At 40.2% G+C, this 21543-nt stretch overlaps 1 protein-coding gene across 2 annotated transcripts in view; it reads right to left on the reverse strand.

The window, feature by feature from the left end:
• LMBRD1 (LMBR1 domain containing 1) overlaps positions 1–21543 on the reverse strand; it is an 82537-nt gene that overhangs the window by 52856 nt on the left and 8138 nt on the right. For both annotated transcript variants that reach the window (XM_008139641.3, XM_054722222.1), the window contains exons 3-5: positions 16070–16130; positions 6563–6660; positions 3323–3390 (exon numbers count right to left, since the gene is read on the reverse strand). In XM_008139641.3, the coding sequence (XP_008137863.1) occupies positions 3323–3390; positions 6563–6660; positions 16070–16130 (227 nt within the window). The remainder of the gene's footprint in view (positions 1–3322; positions 3391–6562; positions 6661–16069; positions 16131–21543) is intronic.

Genomic DNA, 21543 nt, shown 5'->3' on the forward strand with positions numbered 1-21543 from the left:
CTTAACCCCATAAAATCAAATCTCAAAACACTATCCAGAGATCCTTTTAAATGTCAGATCATGTTACCCAATGACAAAAACACCTCCAATAGCTTCCCAACTCCCTCAGAACAAATGCCCAAGTCTTTACAACAGCCTACAATGCTCAACTAAATTTGGCAGCTCTAGTTACCTCTGACCATATCTTCAGCTACTCCAGCCTCCATTCACTCCATTCCAGCCACACTAGTTTCCTCACTTTGTTTTGAACATGCCAGACACATTCCTGCCTGAGGGCTTGTCATTTACTCTGTTCTCTGACTGCAATGTTCTCCCCTCCTCCCACATAATTCATGGCTCCTCTCTTCCTTCAAATGTCTTCTCAAATACTACACTCTCACTAAAATTTCACACACACAACACAACCTACTTTTTATTTTCTTTCTCTCATGCCCCTGCCCCCTCCTAAATGTATGCTCCACGAAGGAGGAGTTGTCTTTTCAATTAACTGCTGTTTCTCCAGCACCTTATAGTGTCTGAAACATAACAGGCACACAATAAATATTTGTAAAACAAATGAATGGAACTGTCCCTTCTTGTTATTAATGTTTTTGCAAGGAGCCATTTGCTTCACTTTAACATACTGCTTCTAAATAAATAAATACCATCTAGAGGATCAGTTAAAACTTATTAATTAGAATTGTTAAAACTGTAAACTCTGTAAATGAGGACTAAAGGTGACTTTCCATAAAAAAGACCAGTAAATTTTAGAATAAACTTTAGAATAAAATTCCTTTTGTTTTGGACAGATATTCTGGTCTCTGTAAAGATTTGTGGTTTTATTGATGGTTCTCATTCAGGCTCTAAATCAGAAGGTGGCAAACTACTGACTGCCTGTTTGCAAATCAAGTTTTATTGGCACTCAGTCACGTCCTTATGTTTATGTATTGCCCATAACTACTGTAGAGCTTAAAGAGGAGAGTTGAGTAGTTGAGTAGTATGGGGGTGCTGTTCAGAGTACGCCAGGTGTTCAAGGCCAATTTGCCACACACATGTGCAAAAGCAAGGACACAGCAGTTTCACTGTATGCACTGCGCAGGTGTACCTTACTAAATCCAAATGCTGATATCACTATTTGGCAAGAAGCCTCTTTTGTTTGAGCTTGTACCTAAGTTGCCACTGATCAGCCAGTTTTGGCTGTTTTCTTCATAATAAAGCATGTTCCATTTGCCTGGTGTTACCTGTGTGTTTTTCCAATTCCCTGCACCCAGAAGGGTCAAGTCCCTGGCTGAGGAGCTTGCCCACAACAAGTAGCCATGGAGACCACATGGACTTCTAATTTAAAATACTACCTACCCTTTAAGAAAAGTTTGCTAATGTCTGTTCTAGATAATTTCAGTTTACAGATAAGGGACCTCCACATTAACAAAGCAAATTCACAAAACTAGATTTAGCTTTCTTTAAAAGGCCAAAACAACTTTTTAAAATATACTCAATAGCTAAAATAAGCAGCAAAACCACTAAAAAATGTCCTTTCAAAAAGTACTATTTTTCATGACACATTAAGGCAGGCAAAGGGAACTAGAAATATGCCTATAGGACATCTGCATTCTAAGAACTCCTAGAACTATAAAAAATTAGTGACAAGTCTTATTCCCATCACAAGTTGTATTCAATACATAAAATTTCATTTATTGAAATTTCTGACACAAAATTTTAAATAGAAACTTTAAAAAATTTATTAGTACCTCAAAATATTTCCTAACATTAAAAAAAAAAACCAAGACTTATTTTAACAAGAATAAATGTCTTCCATTTAATAAGGACAAATGTTTTCCAAAGAGGAAATTTTAAATGTATAAAAACATGTGTAAAACTTTATTAATATTAGTATAAAATTAAGAAGAAGACATTGACAAAGATGAATTCAACAACTTAAAGACTGATATGTTGAATGGCCAGCATTCTCAGTGGTTAGAGCATCAGCATGCACAGCAGAGGTGGTGGGTTCGATTCCTGGTCAAGGGCACATATCTGGGTTGTAGGTCTAATCCCCACCCCGGGTCAGGGTGCCTATGGGAGGCAACCAACTGATGTGTCTCTGTCACACCATTGTTTCTCTCTCTCCCTCCTCGCTCTCTCCCCCGCTCCCTTCCACTCTCTAAAATCAATGGAAAAATTATCCTCACTCCTTGGGTAAAGTTTAAAAAAAAAATCTAGAAAGATGCACAGACAAGAATTTTTATTGAAGTGTTGTTTATAAGAATGGGAAAACTGCAAATATCACAGATGTCCAAGTAGTTACCACTAGAAGATCAGATAAACTATTATATCTTAAGGAAATGCAATATGGACAAAATTAATTGATCTACATTATTATTCTGAAGAGGTGTCTATAATATTTCAGCAAGTAGATTATTAAGAATTACAAAAAATATCATCACAATTGTGTAAAATTACAACATACAGGGTATGTGAGGGAGGGGCGCTCTGCATGTATTTGAGCACATACAAAATGTCTAGATAAAACAACATTAAAAAAACAGGATAATCGTGGTTACTGCTTGGTGGTGATATGAAAGGTGTTCATTATTTTTACATTTTGTTTTTCCTTTTGTTATTATTAAAACTAGAAGCCCAGTGCACGAAATTCGTGCATTCAGTGGGGGGGGGGGGGGGCGTTCCTCATCCTGGCCTGCGCCCTCTCGCAGTCCAGGAGCCCTTGGGGGATGTCCAACTAAAGGCTTAGGCCTGCTTCCAGGCCTAAGCCTTTAGTCGGACATCCTTAGTGCTGCCATGGAGGGAGGAGAGGTTCCCATCTCCACCACTGTGCTTGCCAGCCATGAGCCTGGCTTCTGGCTGAGTGGCGCTCCTGCTGTGGGGGCAGCTCCTGCGTTGAGCGTCTGCCCCCTGGTAGTCAGTGAGCATCACAGCCACCAGTTGTACCACTGTTCAGTCGATGTTCATTTAGCCTTTTATTATATAGGACTAGAGGCCCAGTGCATGATTGAATCATGCACGTGTAGGAGCTGGGGGAGCTGGTGCCTGTCCGGCTCGGCGGAGGCTTCTGAAAGGCCTGGTGCACCAGCAGACAGGCACCCAGCTCCCCCGCTTTTGATGGTCCGCGGCGGGACGTGAGCTCGCTGCCCCAGAGGCCCCTTCTGTTCCGCAGCTCAGCATCCCACTGGCCCAATCGGCTACCCCGGTGACCCCGAGTCCCGCCCCCGGCGCCTCCCACTGGCCCAATCGTGGGCGTAGCGGAGTGATGGTAATTTACATATTACCATTTTATTAGGTAGGATGATGCTATTTTCATTCTCAAGGGAAAGTAATTAATACTTACCCAATTAAAAGAAGAAGTGCACAAATCACAGCAAATCCCAATGTATACTTAAGTGCCGTTTTAATTTGCTAGATGTCAAGGGAGGAAAAGTATACCATTTAGTAAGGTCTTTAAAATATAATAGTCTTACTACAATATAACAGTATTTTTAAATCAAATGTGCATTTTATTCAACTGTGTAAACTTTTCCTTGTTAAAAAGTCTTAAAATTTAAGGAAAACCAATGTATATACACATCTTAAGCATCTTTGCAAACTACATTAGCTTTTAAAATCTTTTAAAAGCATGTCCCAGCTGGTGTGGCTCAGTGGTTGAGTACTGAGCTATGAACTAGGAGGTCACTGTTTGATTTCCAGTCAGGGCACATGCCTGGGTTGTGGGCTCGACCCCCAGTAGGGGGCATGTAGGAGGGAGCAGATCAATGATTCTCTCTCATCATTGTTTCTATCTCTCTCTCCCTCTCTTTCCCTTCCTCTCTAAAATCAGTAAAAAAATATTAAATAAATAAAAGCTTGTGAAATGCAGTACACTTAAAGCATAATTAATTCTCCAATGGGTATCTTTAGTAAAATTATTAGAATATTTAATAAAATATTCCCCCAAATAGGGAACAATAAGAATCTACAATGGCCCTACCCCAATTCACCAAAATAAATTATACTAGTAATTATAATAAATATTTAACATATATGCATGTATGTATACATATATGTATACATTATACATAAAGCATGTAGTATTAGTATAAAATATAAAAACATATATAAACAGAAAACATATATCATACCAGAACTGTGCTAAACACTTAAACTCATTTCATTCTCAAAACAACCCTAAGATAGATATTCTCATTCCTACTTTAGAGATAAATAAGCTGAGGCCCAGAAAGGTTAAATAATTTGCCATAAGTCATATAGGTGGTAAGTGATTAAAAAGAACCTGAAACCAGGAACTCAGGTCTTTAAAGTCTGTTTTACTTGGTGCCCACGATGTCATCCAAATATAAAGAAAAACACAAAGCTGAATCTAATTCTAAATATGGAAGAAAAGTTCATCTTAAAGAAAAAGTTAAATCAGTGAGAAAAAACTATTTGTCTCTCAGTCTACTGAAGTCTCTAAAAATGACCTTTTAAAAGTTAAATGCATGCTTCATATGATAAATTCTTATTCTCAAAGGAGTTAAGATAGTCTTGAGGGTAAAAATATAAAAAGGAAGGACTTAAGATCAAGCAAAGGGCTGGAGGAGATGCACTTTAGAAAAGTGAATTGAGAAAGCTTATATCTCATTAATTTTTAACAATAAATTTGTATCCGGCCACTTTACCTTACATACATTGGGTTTTCAAATAGAGAGTTATATAGTATCTGCAAATAATAATTTTGACCTTCTTTATAAATAGTTAAACATCTTGTTTACTACTTCTAACAAATTACACTGATTACCACTCTGGGAATCATATAAAATATTGTTGATGTGCTTAATTCCTGATCTTAATGCAAATGCTTTAGGTTTTAATAACTATGATTAAGCATAATGTTGGCTTTTGAGTCAATAATATATTTGTTTTTACACTTAAATACAAAACATAAACACAGTATAAAACAAATTCCTGTAACTCAATAAAAAGACAAAAAACATTTATTCTTTTTATGCTACTTTTCCCCCTTAAATCAGAAATAAAATGTTCGTTTTTGGCAAATACTTTCCACATACAATTTCTTCTTTGACCTATTAAATAATCACATATTAATAGATGTGCTGATGAAAAATCACTCATACAAACTAGAGATGGGTCCAAATCATTTATACTTTATTAATGTATTTTTAAGATAGCCTTGCATTCAATTTGCTAATATTTAGTTAAGATATTTATACCAATCCTTAAGAGATACTGGTTTGCAGTTTTGGACATGCACATGTAGTATATCTATCAGGGTTTTATACAGTGTTATCCTGGATTAGTAAGAACAGTCTGCAAGTGTTCCTTTGTGCCCTGGAACAGGGGTCAGCAAACTACATCTTGTGGGCCACATGTAGCCCACCTCCTATCCTATGTAATAAAAGCCCAGCGACTGAAACGGTGGAACGACTAGAATGACCAGAGACCAGAACAACCATGGCCGCTGATCCCCCGCCCCCCCCCCCCACCCCGCCAGGGAGTGGTTAGGGGCGATGAGGTAGGCAGGCGAGTGGTTACGGGTGATCAGGCAGGCAGGCAGGCAAGTGGTTAAGGGCGATCAGGCAGGCAGGCAGAGTGGTTAGAAATGATTAGGCAGGTAGGCGAGTGGTTAGGGGCGATCAGGCAGGCAGGCAGGCAGGCAGGCAGAGACGGTAAGGGGTGATTAGGCAGGCAGGCAGGTGAAGAGGGGTGATCAGGCAGGCAGGCGAGCAGTTAGGGGCAATCAGGCAGGCAGGCAGTTAGGAGCCAGCAGACTCTCGGATTGTGAGAGGGATGTCTGACTGCCAGTTTAGACCCGATCCACAGGGTGGGATCGGGCCTAAACCGGCAGTCAGATATCCCCTGAAAGGTCCTGGATTGCGAGAGGGTGCAGGCCAGAAGGAGGGCCCCTGCCCCCTGTGCATGAATTTCATGCACTGAGGCTCTAGTTTTACTAGACTACATCATGCTCTTTAAGTACCATCTCTGACTACTTTCACACTACAACAGCAGAGTTGAGTAGTTCAGAGTCTATATGGCCCTCAAAGACTGAAATACTTACTACCTGGCCTTTTACAGAAAAGTTTGTTGATGTCTGCTCTAGAATAGTCACAAGTCACATGCAGCTATCAAGCACTTGAAATATGGCTCATTCAAACTGGAATTTTGTTCTAAGTGTAAAATGTACTACTCTAAATTTAAAATAGTGTAAAAAAAGGAGGGGGGAGAAGGGAGTGTGGGGGGAAGAGAGCACAAAGAGGGGATAAAAGGTGACAGAAAAAATTAAAAATCTGAAGAAAAAAATAAAATAATGTGAAAAAAGTAATATCTCAATATGTTTTGACTCTATCTGAAATGATAATACTTAGAACATATGACATTAAATATAATGTATCATTAAAATAATCTCAACTGTTCCTTTGTACTTAATTTAATGTGGCTAGCTACTAGAAAATTTCAAACTTCACATGTGGCTCCCAATGTATTTCTATTAGACAACAATGCTGTAGAATAAATTCAGTCATGTCATTTTTTGAAAAAGAAGGAAATAATCATTCAGCCCCCCTACAATGATACTTACTGTGCATTTACTAGTATCATCATCATCCTTTTCCTCATAGTAGAAGTAGACAAAAGGGATCCAGAGGAACACACAGAATAATATAACAGAATATAAGGCTGTGAAAAGAAATAATAAACCGAGTTCTACTAAAACATATGAACTTAAAATTACATATATATATACACACATATATATATACATATATATATATAATATATAGCATAAATCTATGTATATATGTTAAAGTTCAAATCAGCCTTTTCTGACCCCTGTCCCAAGAAATCAATAACACTATTAGATAACAAAACATAATTCAAGTAAAACTATGGAGCAATTTTCAACAATAAAATCATAATAATTCTGCCAACACTTGTGGCAGCTAACATCTTACTCTTATTATGTATTCAACAACACAGTGCTAAGAATTTCTTGTGAACCATCTATCTCATTTAAATGAACTTCAACTTTTATATTCCTTCCAACTTAAAATCAAGTACAGTTGACACAACTGTTACAGTTGCCCGTCACTCAAGTTAAAGAAACATCTATAATCATGTCATTTTGATACAAATAATTTCCCAAATTTAAATTTTAAATATGCAGTGTTGTAAAACTGATCTTACACAAATCAAGATATAGAAAAGAAGTACAACAGAACAGTAAAATTAGATTCAAAGTTAACTACTATTACTATTTATCTGTTTTAAAGTAATGTTAGATTTGAGATACTTTCAACCAGTAGCAAATCAAATTATTTAATTCATATGCAACTTAAAATTTGAACAGCCAAACAGAATATATCCTATATAATGAGAGGAATATACTTATTATCTGTTACGCCCTAAGGTGTAAAGACCAACCCTGTAATGACCTGATCACGAATCTACAGGAGGGTGGGGCAGCAAACTACAAGCAGGTGGCTGAGAGCTACAGGAAGGGGCAGGGCAGCAAGCTATGAGGGGGGGTGGGGCGAAATGAGGGGGGTGGGGTGAGTTACAGGAGGGCAGCAGCAACCTACTGGTGCACAAATTTGTGCGCAGGGCTACTAGTTTGATAATAAAAACTACACAAACAACTTTTTGAGACTTAAGCCTAAGAAATTTGCTTTTCAAATCTTACGTAGATTTAAATTTATCTGCATATACATAAGTTCATGGAAAATAATAACAACAATCTATACTTGTAATAGCCTAGCTGGTCATCATGCCCTCATGCATCACTCCCTAACATCGTCACAAGATGGCCTCAAGAGTTGGCCGACTGCACAGTGGAGGCGGGGCCCAGTGGAGGAGGTGGGTTGTGGCAGGGGAGGGCAGTTGTGGGTGATCAGGCTGACAGGGGAGGGATGTTGGGAGCGATCAGGCTGGCAGGGGAGAGCAGTTGTGGGTGAGCAGGCCAGCAGGGGAGGGCAGTTGTGGTCAATCAGGCCGGCAGGGGAGGGCAGTTGGGGGTGATCAGGCCAGCAGGGGAGGGCAGCTGGGGGTGATCAGGCCAACAGGGAAGCAGTTAGGCATCAATCAGGCTGGCAGGGGAGCAGTTAGGGGGAAATAAGGTTGGCAGGCAGAAGCGGTTAGGGGCAATCAGGCAGGCAGGCAGGCGAGCAGTTAGGAGCCAGCGGTCCCGGATTGGGAGAGGGATGTCCAAATGTGGCGAGATCGGGCCTAAACCAGCAGTCAGACACCCCCCAAGGGGTCCCAGATTGAAGAGGGTGCAGGCCGGGCTGAGGGACACCCCCCCATGCACGAATTTTGTGCACCAGGCCTCATCACTCCCTCATGCCGTGATACCCTCACGCTGTCACAATCCCACAATCTAACACCAGGAGGCTGCGTGCGCAGAGGGTACACACGGGTGGGCGGGGACTTGACGCTGCATGCATGGCGCGGAGGTGCACACACCGTGGATGAGGCAGGGTCTGGCCAGGCCTGGGGGTCCTGCGGCCCTGCGCGGCGTGGAGGAAGCGGGGTCTGGCGGCTCGGAAGCGGGACCCCCAGCTCTGGCCTACGTCTTTGGGGCAATCCACCGAGGAGCCCTAGATGGGTGGGCGGGGCCTACCTCTTTGGGGCAATCGATCGCAGGGCTCCTGCACTGTGAGAAGGCCCAGGCGAGGCTGGGGGACCCCCCCCACCGGAGTGCACAAATTTTGTGCACCGGGTCTCTAGTATAATTATATAAAGCAAATATAGGATGATAATCATTAGACTCCTTTGTAAAAGAAAGCATTTGTTAGAAATGTATACAAAATTCTCAATTACTTATTCTGAAGGAATCATTATACGAGTTATAGAATTTTTAAACATGATCTTAATACTTGCTAGCACTACCTCATTTATCTGGAGGCCACTTTTGAAACAGCCCCACTAAATGCAACATAGCTAAAATACTCAGTGCAAACAGAGCCCTAAATAACCAACAGAAAGGTAAGAATTAATTTATACTGATCAGAAAATGACTGCCAGCATAATGAATTTTGGCACTACAAATATTGAGTGAAATGTATGCAGTCTTCAATGTTATGAAAAACTAATAAAGACAGTAAATCATTAAGGGTAATGAATACTGGTATTTCTACTACAGATCAGGGAGTAGTTAGTATTAACATTTCTATTACAAATCTAAAAGCCAACAGAAATAAACATATATTCAAAAGCATAAACAAAATAAGTATTCTAAAAGCTTTGAAAAATTAAACATAAAAGAAACAGGGCTATAAGTCACTCTAAATACCATACCGCTATTATGATTAAAATAAGAAATTTATATAGAATAGGAAAAATCCTGAATTAGCATAGCAGAGTTTGTGAGATGATTGCCACATGCCAAAAGCTTTGATAAAAAGATACATTAAGGTTAGGATTCAAGGTCAGTATGTCACTTGTCTCTAGTACTTGGTGGCCTTGCCCTTTAGCCAGCCAGAGTGCTTAATGACTATTTCATAAATATTCCTAGTATTCCTGAACTTGTGGGATAAATGATCTTATAACTGCATAAGTTACTATCATATTCAATAAGTATAACAAGGTATAAAATTCTATCCTACTAGCTATATATATAAAAGGTTAAGCAACTGTCTGACTATCCAACCAGCCAGCAGGTATGACACACACTGACCACCAGGGGGCAAACGCTCAACACAGGAGCTGCCAAGCTGCGGTGACTTGGCAGCGGTGGTTCTCAGGTAACGTATCCCGGAACCAGTATCCCGGAACCAGAGAGGAGAGAGCTCAATTCCAGGGTGTGTCACCTGAGAACTGCCCTCTCGCAATCTGGGACCCCTCGGGGTATGTCGGAGAGCTGGTTTCGGCCCGATCCCTGCAGGCCAGGCCGAGGGACCCCACCTGCTGGAGGGACCCTGCTCATTCCTCAGACACCCTTTGAGCCGTGGTGCCACCCCAGGTTCAACCTGCCGGGGAAGGATTGCAGGAGGTTGGCTCCAGGGCATGTCTGTCCCTCTCGCCCAGTCCCGCCCCACTGGCCACCTTCTAATTAATTTCCTTTCAATGTGCACGAATCCATGCACCGGGGCACTAGTGTATTATGAGCAAATAGTCAGAAAAAGATGATTTCTAGAAATCAACACTGGAGGTCATGGGGAACACACACTATTCTAAGAGACTATATTATCCCCTCAGCAGTCTGTGACTCAAAATAGGTGTGGAACAACTGCTCTAAATCTTTGTTTCCCTGATACTACATTCTAAGCTATCTTCTGGTTATCTGACTATTCTTCCTAAGTGTCCTTTTAAAGACTTCTGTTTTTAACCCTTTAACTGGTAAATATTATACTGTAAAGACAATATTAAGTTAACATTTTTGCATGTTTCAGATCAATTCTAATGTCAAGTTGGGCTTATATATCTGTAAGTGAAAAAAGTGCTGCTACCACTATCATGAAACATAGAAAGTGCTTCTTTTCAAGTTCTACTTCAAACTAAGAGGTATTTTCAAAGGAAAATTATTCTTAACTCCAACAGTGATAACACTCTCATATCCTGAAATCTTTATAAAGTATGCTTGCTTGTAAATGTTTTTGTTAAAAGACTGCTACTAGCAAGTAAAAGATAAACAGACTATTTGGTTTAATAGTTCCACTAACATCAAAGAAAACACATTAAGAAAAAAATTTAAAGCCTCATGTCCACTAGACATTGGCAAAATTTAAACTCATGGGAGCATTTGAGCTCTGGCTCCCAGGATATGTGGTCAGTTTGACTTAAATAAACTCTTATGAAAATTCTATAAAAAAACCCACAAATTAAACTCATAAAACAAGTTCTTTTTCAAAACAACTTTTCAAGAACTAGCCTAAACAAATGAACAGAGAGCCATGGACAAAAACTGTGGCAAAGAATGCATGGTAATTCTTGTGACTTTTTAAATGTACACAAAACAAACAACCTACCTTTTAAGAACTGTTTATAATTAAGTTATAACTCACATGAAAATTAACTTGGATAAATTAGGCTTTTGACTTTTTACACACTCTTTATTCCTCCCAACTACCAAAGAAAACAGAGACAAAGAATAACTTAGTCAATATTGTGATAGGATAATTAATTATTACAAAGCTTTTTGTTTTAGAGGGTCAAAGTATAAAGATATTTTGGGAACTCTAAAAGCCTTCTAAAATTATCCTATTTACTCAGCTGAAGAAACACGGCGTCAAGATTGCTAAAGGGCATATCCAATACCCATTTTCCTTTCAGTTGGCATTCCCCTTTTGGTCCTTCCCCCTTCTTCCTGCATCCTGCCTGAAATGGATACATGACAACTTAAACTCCATACACCTTTTTGGATTCTGTAGTGACCTTAAGATGGAAAGCGTGTACTAAGGATAGAAAGCTGAGGAAAAATGAGCTTAGGATCCTCATGATGCCATGATGCTGCCATAGCAGCCCTGGATAGCCCGTCTCCAGACTTATTTTAAGTGAAACTAAAAAACCACTATACTATTTAAGCCATGCATTTCCAATTTGTTAATAGCAGCCAGGAATAATTCCTGAAATAGAATTTGGTACAAGAAATGGGGGAACCCCAACACTCCTCCTGAGCTACCCTGAGCCCTTGGTGGTCCTGCCTATGAGGAGTGTAATAGATCTCAATTGTTTGCCTCTAAACATGGTACATGAGAAAGAATCAATCCCCTGGTTTCAAGATACACTCCTCCTTTTCTTTACTGTGTAGCAGCAACCCTACTTGCCTTAATAATCAACTAGTACTCCTCTTCATTCAGTGACAAAAAGGAGACAAAAATGGTCACACTCTTAATACACTATAAAGTAGATACTACACGATTGCCATTTCACAGGTGGAGAAATCACAGAGAAGTTAAATACCTTTAACTTCTCAAATTAAACACTAGAAGGTTGTAAACCTTAAATTCAAAATACATAGTAAAGACTTCAGGTACAATTTTTGATCAATCAGCCAATAGGGAGTGAGGAGAAACTTGAATGCTCAAAAGGCCTGGCATAGAAATAAATATGCATACACTTTGCCACACACTCCTATTTTCACTGAATAATTATTTAATAGAAAAAAGTAAGAACTTAAACATATAATCATCTGGGATTGTTTGAATAGAAGTATCCATACAATGGAAAACAATGCAGTAAAGTGAATAACCCAATTGATCATCAATATTAAAATGGATAAACAAACCATGGTATGTTTTAGTACCATGAGATATTATACAGCAATGAGAACTAACTTTCACCTGCAACAACACAAGAGGAATTTCAGATATAATGCTGAGCACTAAAGAGGCCAAACAGAAAACAATACATACTATGAGATTCTATATGTTATCTACACAAGAATTAATAGCCCTAGAATTGGTGTGAAGAGGAGAAAGCGTGTCTAGGAGGAAGTAATAGGACAACTAGAGAAGAACTGAACACAACAGCCTTGAATAATTCCCACTTATGGTTTGGGTCCTCCTCATTTCTACAACCCCTGCATTCAAGCAAAATCAAAATAAGAAGTTGGGAAAAAATATTAGTTAAAAGAAAAATTCACTTAAAAGCAATTAAAAGAAAGACAGTGAAAGAATTAAAACTAAAAATGGTTAGAGAAAATGTTAGAATAAAGTAAATATATATGATAAGTTACAATAAAAGGTAAGAATCTAAAAGTTAGAATAATTTTGAAACAAAAATAGAACTAAGAGCCTGGCCCATGTGGCTCAGTGATTAAGTGCTGACCATGTGGCTCAGTGGTTAAGTACTGACCTATGAACCTGCAGGTCATAGTTGGCTCAGTGGTTGAGCGTCGACCCATGAACCAGGAGGTCATGGTTCAATTCCAGGTCAGGGCACATGCCTGGGTTGTGGGCTCCATTCCCAGTGTGGGGTGTGCAAGAGGCAGCCGGTTGATGATTCTCTCATCACTGATGTTTCTATCTCTCTTTCCTCCCTTCCTCTCTCTGAAATCAATAAAAACATACTAAAAAAAAAAAAAGGTTCTCAAAAAATGTAGTTTCCAGACCTTGGATTAGCAGAGATCCTTTCAGGGTATTCATAACATGAAAATTATTTTCATAATAACATTAAGATATTGTTTGCCTTTCCACTAGCAGCTATTGTATTCTTCACCATGAAGTATTCACCAGCAGGATCACTTTTATTCAGGAAAAGTCCCTCTGAAGTAGTAATAATTCTATTAGATGTCCACCTTTGAGTACACAACTCTTTTTTAAAAATATATTTTATTGATTTTTTACAGAGAGGAAGGGAGAGGGATAGAGAGTTAGAAACACCAATGAGAAACATCGATCAGCTGTCTCCTGCACATACTGGGGGTGTGCCTGCAACCAAGGTACATGCCCTTGACCAGAATCGAACCTGGGACCCTTCAGTCCGTAGGTCGACACTCTATCCACTGAGCCAAACCAGTTAGGGCAAGTACACAACTCTTTAACTTTATGGGTGAAGAGAACTCCACAGAAAGCGTACTTGTGAGAAGCACTTGTGCAGTTTCAGTTGTGAATTACTAGTCTTTTTTTTTTTTTTTCAAACACCATTTTCACTTAAAAAAAGAACAGACAGACAAGCAACGGTTATCCAGACTTGAATATTGGGCCAATTTTCTAAAAGATGAATAAAGTGAGCTGTCACTTCAAAGAAAATAAGTGAGAGTACTTTTGCCAATGCTAAACCTGAATTTCCAAGAGAAAATTAGAATTTTGAGAAAACTTGAATCCACCCATCTGGAGCCTGACATCTTTCCAATATATACATATTTTTTATAAGAACAGCGGGGATATTAATGAAATGCAAGAGTAAATCAGAATCTCTCTGGATGTAACCTAGCACTAGTATTGTTTAAAAGGTCCTTAGATGATTTTTGAAATTGCCTTGGGGGTTCAGTGCTGCTAAGCATTCCCACAGGTGCCATCCTCAGCACTATTGATTAAAACGTAGCTCATTTAATGACAAGCAGCTCCAGCTTAGGCAATAATATCCACTTTGGACTATGCCACTCACTAATAAGCTGATCTTTAACATCTCGAAATATTATCGAATTAAATCTTCCTGCTTTGACTCTATGGTCTTCAAGAAATCTTCTATTCAAATTTCTTTCCTAGAGCAGTGTCTCATCTATTGTATCCCAAGGTAGTTATCCCAAGTTCTAAAGAGAATCAAACCCAAATCCCTAAGTCATCTACTGTTTATAAAGATTAACTTAGCTATAACACATTTAAGATTGCACACTACCCTTAGGAGGACTGAGAAAAACACTCACTAAAATAATTTCCTATAGGCTTAATTCTCTCCATGAAACCAACAAGGCTGCATGAATTAACATTCCAGTTTAGAAGTATTTATTAGAAATCTTTGTAACCTTGACTAAGCCTCTAGGTTCAATAAGATATGCTTTATGAACCTGAATACACTGAGATAAAAATTGGCTTATTTTGTCACGTGCTCTACAGCATAAATACACTTTAATGTCACATAGGAGACAGGTCCCTTCCCCCAAATTTGTTTTTGAAGATGCAATTTATGTCCTTCCAATAAATTTGTATTAAAAAGGCAACATTTCATTTAACATAGCACCTTTTCAAGTTTTAACAGGTCAAATTTAAGTTTTATCATATATATTTAATGTATTCATCAGAAAAATAAATTCTATATTAAAATACAATAAAAACATTTCTAAACTCTATACCAAAAGAATAGAATTTCATGGGTCCTATAGATTTTAAATCAAGGGAAAAGGCAAAGGTTATAACCAAAGCAGCTAAATTAACACTTTGTACGCCATAAGTGTCTATAGATGCTTTAAAAAATCATTTTTCGTGAGAATTTTCAACTGAAAATATTCAAGAACAGCCAAACTGTGAGTAATATATTTTTATAATATTTATTAGAGACCCGATGCACATGAAAATTCATGCACTGGGGGGAGGGGGGTCCCTCGGCCCGGCCTGCCCCATCTCACAGTCCAGGAGTCCTCAGGGGCAGGAGGCGACCCGGAGGTCAGGGGAAGGCGACGACCCCATCACACTACTGCTGCTGCCACTGCCAGCAGCACAATCTTCGGCCAGCCCTGGTTACCTGAGCCTCGCGTGGCCCTGGGCAGCTGGGGGGCCGAGGGGACTGGGGGACTCTGGAGGCAGGCGCCCCAGCGGGGCTGAGGGAACTGGGCGCCACCATCTTTGAGGGCATGGCAGTCAATCAGCATATTCCCTCATTGGCTGTGGGCGCAGCCATCTTTGTGACAGTGTGAGGGTTAATTAGCATATTCCCTCTTTATTAGATAGAATTGCAAATTGATTTTTTTAAATTAAATTGAAAATATCGTGGGGTGAGGGGTTGGTTTCTGTTTTGGACATGTGGCAGTTAACAGGTTAAGATCCAATAAAATCTTTTACAGAAACTTCTACAGATGTTTTTTTCAGTATCCAATTTAATGTCCTACTGAAATCTTATTCAACATCTTGATTTAGTGCTAAAAAAAAAGCATCCCTTTCCTAACTCAGCACTTATACATTTTTATAAAAGCTCCAGTTGAGTCTTATGTTTATTAAAAGAAAAAAATTTGCAAACATTTAGGTGGCTATTATAAAGCTTTTATAATCCAAAATTAGGGAAGGAAGAGGAAGGAAGTGAGGGAGAAAAGGATCAATAACCATAATCCCCTGGATTAAACTGGCTCAGTAAAGCTGATGCTACAAATTCCCCAGAGAGAACACTCTACTAGTGTCAATATTTTTTTTAAATTGCTAGGAAACTGAGAACTTTTAAATCAAGAGTGCAAGTGTGACACTGTTAGTGGTAACAAAGGAAGAGACCTGAGATTTAAAGTAATTTGACTGAACCTCCACAAAGAAATGCTGCAAATGAACCTATAGCAAAGCAGGTAAAAGGAGTTTAAGGATTATAAGAATGGATGCTACATTACTTATTCAAGCTGTCAAACAGTAATCTCAAATGTGATGTCAAAATAAAAGTTTATATGTAGTTTTATTCTGTACTTTGGTTAGTAGTCCAGATATAGGAAACAAAACTGAAAGATACTTACTATAGTAACCATATAATACAGTGTCCTCAATCTGTCTGCTGACATTAGCATTAGCCCAGTCCTAGGACAAAAAGGAAACAGAAATATTAATTTAACATACATTTGTTTAACAGTTATAATTAAGTTTTACCATGACAGAATATCACTCATAAATGTATCAACTCAAACAGGTATGGTTGGTACCTGTAAGAAGTGATAGACAAGTAAATGCTGAGACAGGAGATAACATAGTTCTAGGGAAACACATAGAAACAGGAGGCACCTAACTAAGACTGAAGTTCAGGGATGGTGTCCCAAAATAACTAAACTGAGACCTAAAGGAAGAGAGGTCATTCTCGGGGGTGGGGAGGGGCAGTAGGGAGGAGGGAAGAAAGGAACATACATGGAGAATTTGAAAAAAACTGCAAAAAGCTAAACAAAGACTCACCAGAGCTTTTGGAAAAGTAAGAGAAAGCAGGTAGAGTGAAGGAGAAGAACAGGTTTGAAGGACTAGTGAATCATGAACATGCCAAATATTTTGAACTTTGTCCTAAGAGCATAGAAAAAAAGTGATGAATTTTTATATCGAGTGACAAATATGATTTGTATTTTAGAAAGCTATATGAATATATAGATATTATATATATATATTCTAGAGGCCAGGTGCACAATATTCGTGCATGGGGTGGGGGTGTCCCTCAGCCCAGGCTGAACCCTCTCCAATCTGGGACCCCTCGAGGGATGTCCGACTGCCCATTTAGGCCTGATGCTGGTAGGATCGGGCCTAAACGGGCAGTCGGACATCCCTCCCACAATCCAGGACTGCTGGCTCCCAACTGCTCACCTGCCTGCCTTCCTGATTGCCCCTAACCACTTCTGCCTGCCAGCCTGATCACCCCCTAACCACTCCCCTGCCAGCCTGGTTGATGCTTAACTGCTCCCCTGCCAGCTTGTTTGCCCCTAACTGCCCTTCCCTGAAGGCCCGGTCGCCCCCAACTTCCCTCCTCTGCCGACCTGGTCACCCCTAACTGCCCTCCCCTGCAGGCTTGATCACCCCCAACTGCCCTCCCTTGCAGGCCTGGTCCCTCCCAACTGCCCTCCTCTGCTGGCCTGACTGCCCACAACTGCCCTCCCTTGCAGGCCTGGTCCCTCCCAACTGCCCTCCTCTGCTGGCCATCTTGTGGTGGTCATCTTGTGTCCACATGGGGGCAGACATCTTGTGTGTTGGGAGTGGTCAATTTGCATATTACTCTTTTATTAGATAGGATAGAGGCCTGTTGCACAGGTGGGAGCCAGCTGATTTGCCCTGAAGGGTGTCCCGGATTAGGGTGGAGCTTCCCTTGGGGCGTGCGGTGGCCTGGGAGAGGGGCCTGTGGTCGTTTGCAGGCCGGTCACACGCCCCGGTGACACAAGCAGAGGCCCTAGTATCTGGGATTCATTTATCTTCTATAATTTAAACTTTGTAGGCTTGAGTGGAGGCCTGGGCCTGCCAGGGTGTGCGGAAAGCTTGGCTTCCTCCATTACCGGGGAAACCCAAGCCTCCTGCTCGCTCCGTGGCCGCAGCATTCTTGGTTGGGTTAATTTGCATACGCACTCCTGATTGGCTGGTGGGCGTGGCTTGTGGGTGTAGCAGAGTGATGTTAATTTGCATATTACTCTTTTATTAGATAGGATACACTGAGTGGCCAGATTATTGATCTCAGAACGCATAATAATCTGGCCACTCAGTGTGTGTGTGTGTGTGTGTGTGTGTGTGTGTGTGTATGTGTGTGTGTGTGTGTGTGTGTGTTAGTGGCCCGGTGCACGAAATTCATGCAAGGGGGGTGGGGTGCTGTTCCTCAGCCCGGCCTGGACCCTCTCCAATCTGGGACCCCTCAAAGGATGTCCTACTGCCGGTTTATAGGGATTGGGCCTAAACCAGCAGTCGGACATCCCTCTTAACCCTTTGCACTCGCTTGCTTTTTTCTCAATTCCTTTATTCTAATGCTAACCGTGTCGAGTCACACTCGACATCCGAGTGCAAAAGGTTAAAATCCAGGACTGCTGGCTCCAGCCACTCACCTGCCTGCCTGCCTGCCTGCCTGATTGCCCCTAACCACTCTGCCTGCTGGCCTGCTTGCCCCCAAATGCTCCCACCACCAGCCTGATCACCCCCACTGTCCCCCATGCCAGCCTGCTTACCCTCAACTGCCCCCCTTGCTGGCCTGCTCGCCCCCACCTTCCCTCTCCACTAGCTTGCTCGCCCCCAACTGCCCCCCTGCTGGCCTGCTCACTCCAAACTGCCTCCCCACCGCTGTCCTGATCACCTCCAACTGACCCCCACTGACGGCCTGCTCACCCCCAACTGGTCCCCCTACTGGTCTGCTTACCCACAACGGCCCCGCCCCCCACCAGCCTGATCACCCACAACTGCCGTCCCATCCTGGCCTGATCACCCCCTGGCGACCCAAGCTCCCAGCCGCTCCTTTTTTTCTTTTATTTATTTTTTTTCCAGCACCTCCTTGAGCAGAGGCCAGGGCTGGCTGGAAGCAAGTATCTGGGATTTATTTATCTTCTATAATTGAAACTTTGTAGCCTTGAGCGGAGGCCAATTAAAAAGATCTAAAGAAATGGAAAGTCACATGTTCCCACACGAAAAGATTATAAATATTAAATCCCTCCCAATTAATCCATAAAACTATGTAATGCCAATCAAAATACCAAATAGTGGGGGGGAGAGGGAGGGGAGAAGGGGGCTTGACATGCTGACTCTAAAAGTCATCTGAAAAACACAAGCAAGAGATGGGTAATTTTTTTTTAATAACACCAACAATGAAGAATTTACCCAGTTACTAAACTTTATTAAGAAAACATAAAAATCTATTATTATAGTAACCTTTCACTTACCCAAGTGGCAAATTTAAAACATTAATAATATCCAATAATGGCAAATGTGGAGGAAAAGCCATCTCCTACATAGTAATAGTAAGGAAAATAGTCTATAACCTAGATTCACATAAATCAGGACAGCTATAAGTACATAGATATGTTTTAAGATGAGTAGTACTATCCAATGAATGACATGAAGATCTCTTACTGGGTTGCCTGGCAACAAGGTAACCCAAATGGGGCCTCCCCTTCCCACACAGTAGGAGGAGCTGCACCCAATTTCAATTATGGGACAAAGGGGCCCAAAGTTTCTAGGGTTCCGCAACTGGAATGTCCTAGTGCCCCATGAACAACTTACATCTAAGCTCACACTTCTTGGAACCCAAGTCCACACTGTCTATTTACCTGCAAAGCCACTCTTCTACTTGCCCTATAGAAGAGGCAGAGGCACCTGCTGAGATGTATGCACTTTGAGAAAGCTTGCCTCTTTACAGAATGTCAAGTACATAAGCATTTGTTGCTTACTAATAATTATCCCCGTAAATTCCTGCCTGCACCAAGTAATGTTTATTGATTTTTCACCATAAGACCTTTACCCAACAATATTCAGAGTAACACTGTTTAAAATATTAATAACAACAACAACAACAAAACTGAAGACAATCTACATGCCTGGTAAAATGTAATACTGTATATTCATAACATGGGATATCATACAGAGATTAAAAACAATTAAATCTAAATAATCTGGCATAACTGGACACCCATGAAGTAATTTTGAGTATGGAGAAGCAGAACAAGTTGCAATCAACAGTGTTAACAGTCTTTGTCTAAAAAAGTACTGAAAGAAATATCCATACATATACAGAAAAATGGAAAGTGTAAGTAGTGCTTACCACATAGGAATGGAAAAGCACTGGGAAGAATTCTATGCAATGATTGAAATTTTTTTCATCCATGATTCAAGTATCTAAATGAATATGTACATAAACAAAGCTTCAGCTCCTAACAGCTGTGTTTCTTTAGTGATTGTTTATACATCAAAACAGAAGTTTTAAAAGATTTCTGAAACTTGAAGTTTTTTTGAAACAGGATAATTACATCTACCCTTACACAAACTCCCTACCAATTTCCAAGACACTCCCATGAGGTATTAACATACCCATTGATAATCTGTTTAAAGCTAAACTTTAAAATTGAGTAAGACCACAACTTCAGAAAAAGAAAAAAAAAGTGTAGAGAGATTGAAGGTAATTTAAAGCCAAAGATTCACCGAAATTTAGTATTTTTTACTCTGCAATGCTCTTTTGTTTAACCAAATCTTGTGCCAAAAAGAAACTAAGTGTTACTGTTACTATTTTAAAGCTAAAACTATGTGTAAAATATACAACATCACTCAAGAACTATTAGTGTATTTGGCTTTTATACACTGTCTTGCATCCAAGGTATCTGATGTACTGTCCAAGGAACTTAGTTTATGAAACCTTCCTTTTTCCACATTTTGAGAACTACTATGCCCTTGATACATTTTATAAATCACCCTCTCCCAGAGTGGAGACCAAAGGAACTTCAGAGTCATTTAAGACCCAAAGGAATGTGAAACAATCAAGAACTAATACTAAATAGAGAATATTAAAGAACGTCAAAAGAAAGGAAAAGGGAATAAATACCATAGGAAAAAAAGATGTAATGAGTCATATATATAAAATCCCCTTTCCCATTCTTCAGGTGACATTTTGAAACACTTAGTCCAACCCAAAACGACATCTGAATCTCCTTAGTTTTACCTGATAACCTCACCTTAGACCAGAGTTCTCACTCAGGTGATTTTGTTCCCATGGGACATTTGGCAATGTCTGCAGATATGGGGCTGAGGGAGGTCAATATGCTACTGGCATGTAGTGGGATAGAGGCAAGGATCTGCTAAACATCTGTAACACACAGAAGAGTCCCGCACAACAAGGAATTATCCAGCACAAAATGTCAGTGGTTGAAAAATACTAACTTAGAGGTCTATAAAATAACATGAAGCCAAAAGAACTTACTCAACTTACTACCAAATCTAACACCTAGATTCGACCTGTATTCAATAGTTAACTCTTCCTTCTGCTAGGTGTCCATACCATTTACTAGTATAGCCAACATTTCACTGTTAGATACCACCCCCCTAAACTCCTTTGCCTTCTCAAAGACATTGCACCTACAATAATAACCTCTCCACTCTCAAAAAGTTCTCCAACTCTACGGAATACTTAAGTACCCAAACCTTACTAATTTCCATTAAACCACAAAGAGATCAATCCATTCTCAACCACCACAAATAAAAACACCTCCCCTGGCCTGACTCTACTCTCCTAAAGGACAAAACTCACCAAAAATTTGTCAGCATTCCCTATCACTACCTTCTCACCTCCCTGTCCACATTTAGCCCACTCCAACCTGACACCCCAATGCCTCATTGAACTTATTCTTCATGCTCTTTGGTTACCACTGACCAAAGCCAACCGTCACTTTTTTACCTCTCTCATTTCACTTTTCATCATTCGAAAAAGCTTTCATTCTCTCTTCCTGAAACAAATACTTCTGATTGTCATAGCCTCCCTCCTCCAATTTCCTTCCTAACTCTT

The sequence above is a fragment of the Eptesicus fuscus genome, chromosome 10 (assembly GCF_027574615.1).
Source record: "Eptesicus fuscus isolate TK198812 chromosome 10, DD_ASM_mEF_20220401, whole genome shotgun sequence".
NCBI lineage: Eukaryota > Metazoa > Chordata > Mammalia > Chiroptera > Vespertilionidae > Eptesicus > Eptesicus fuscus.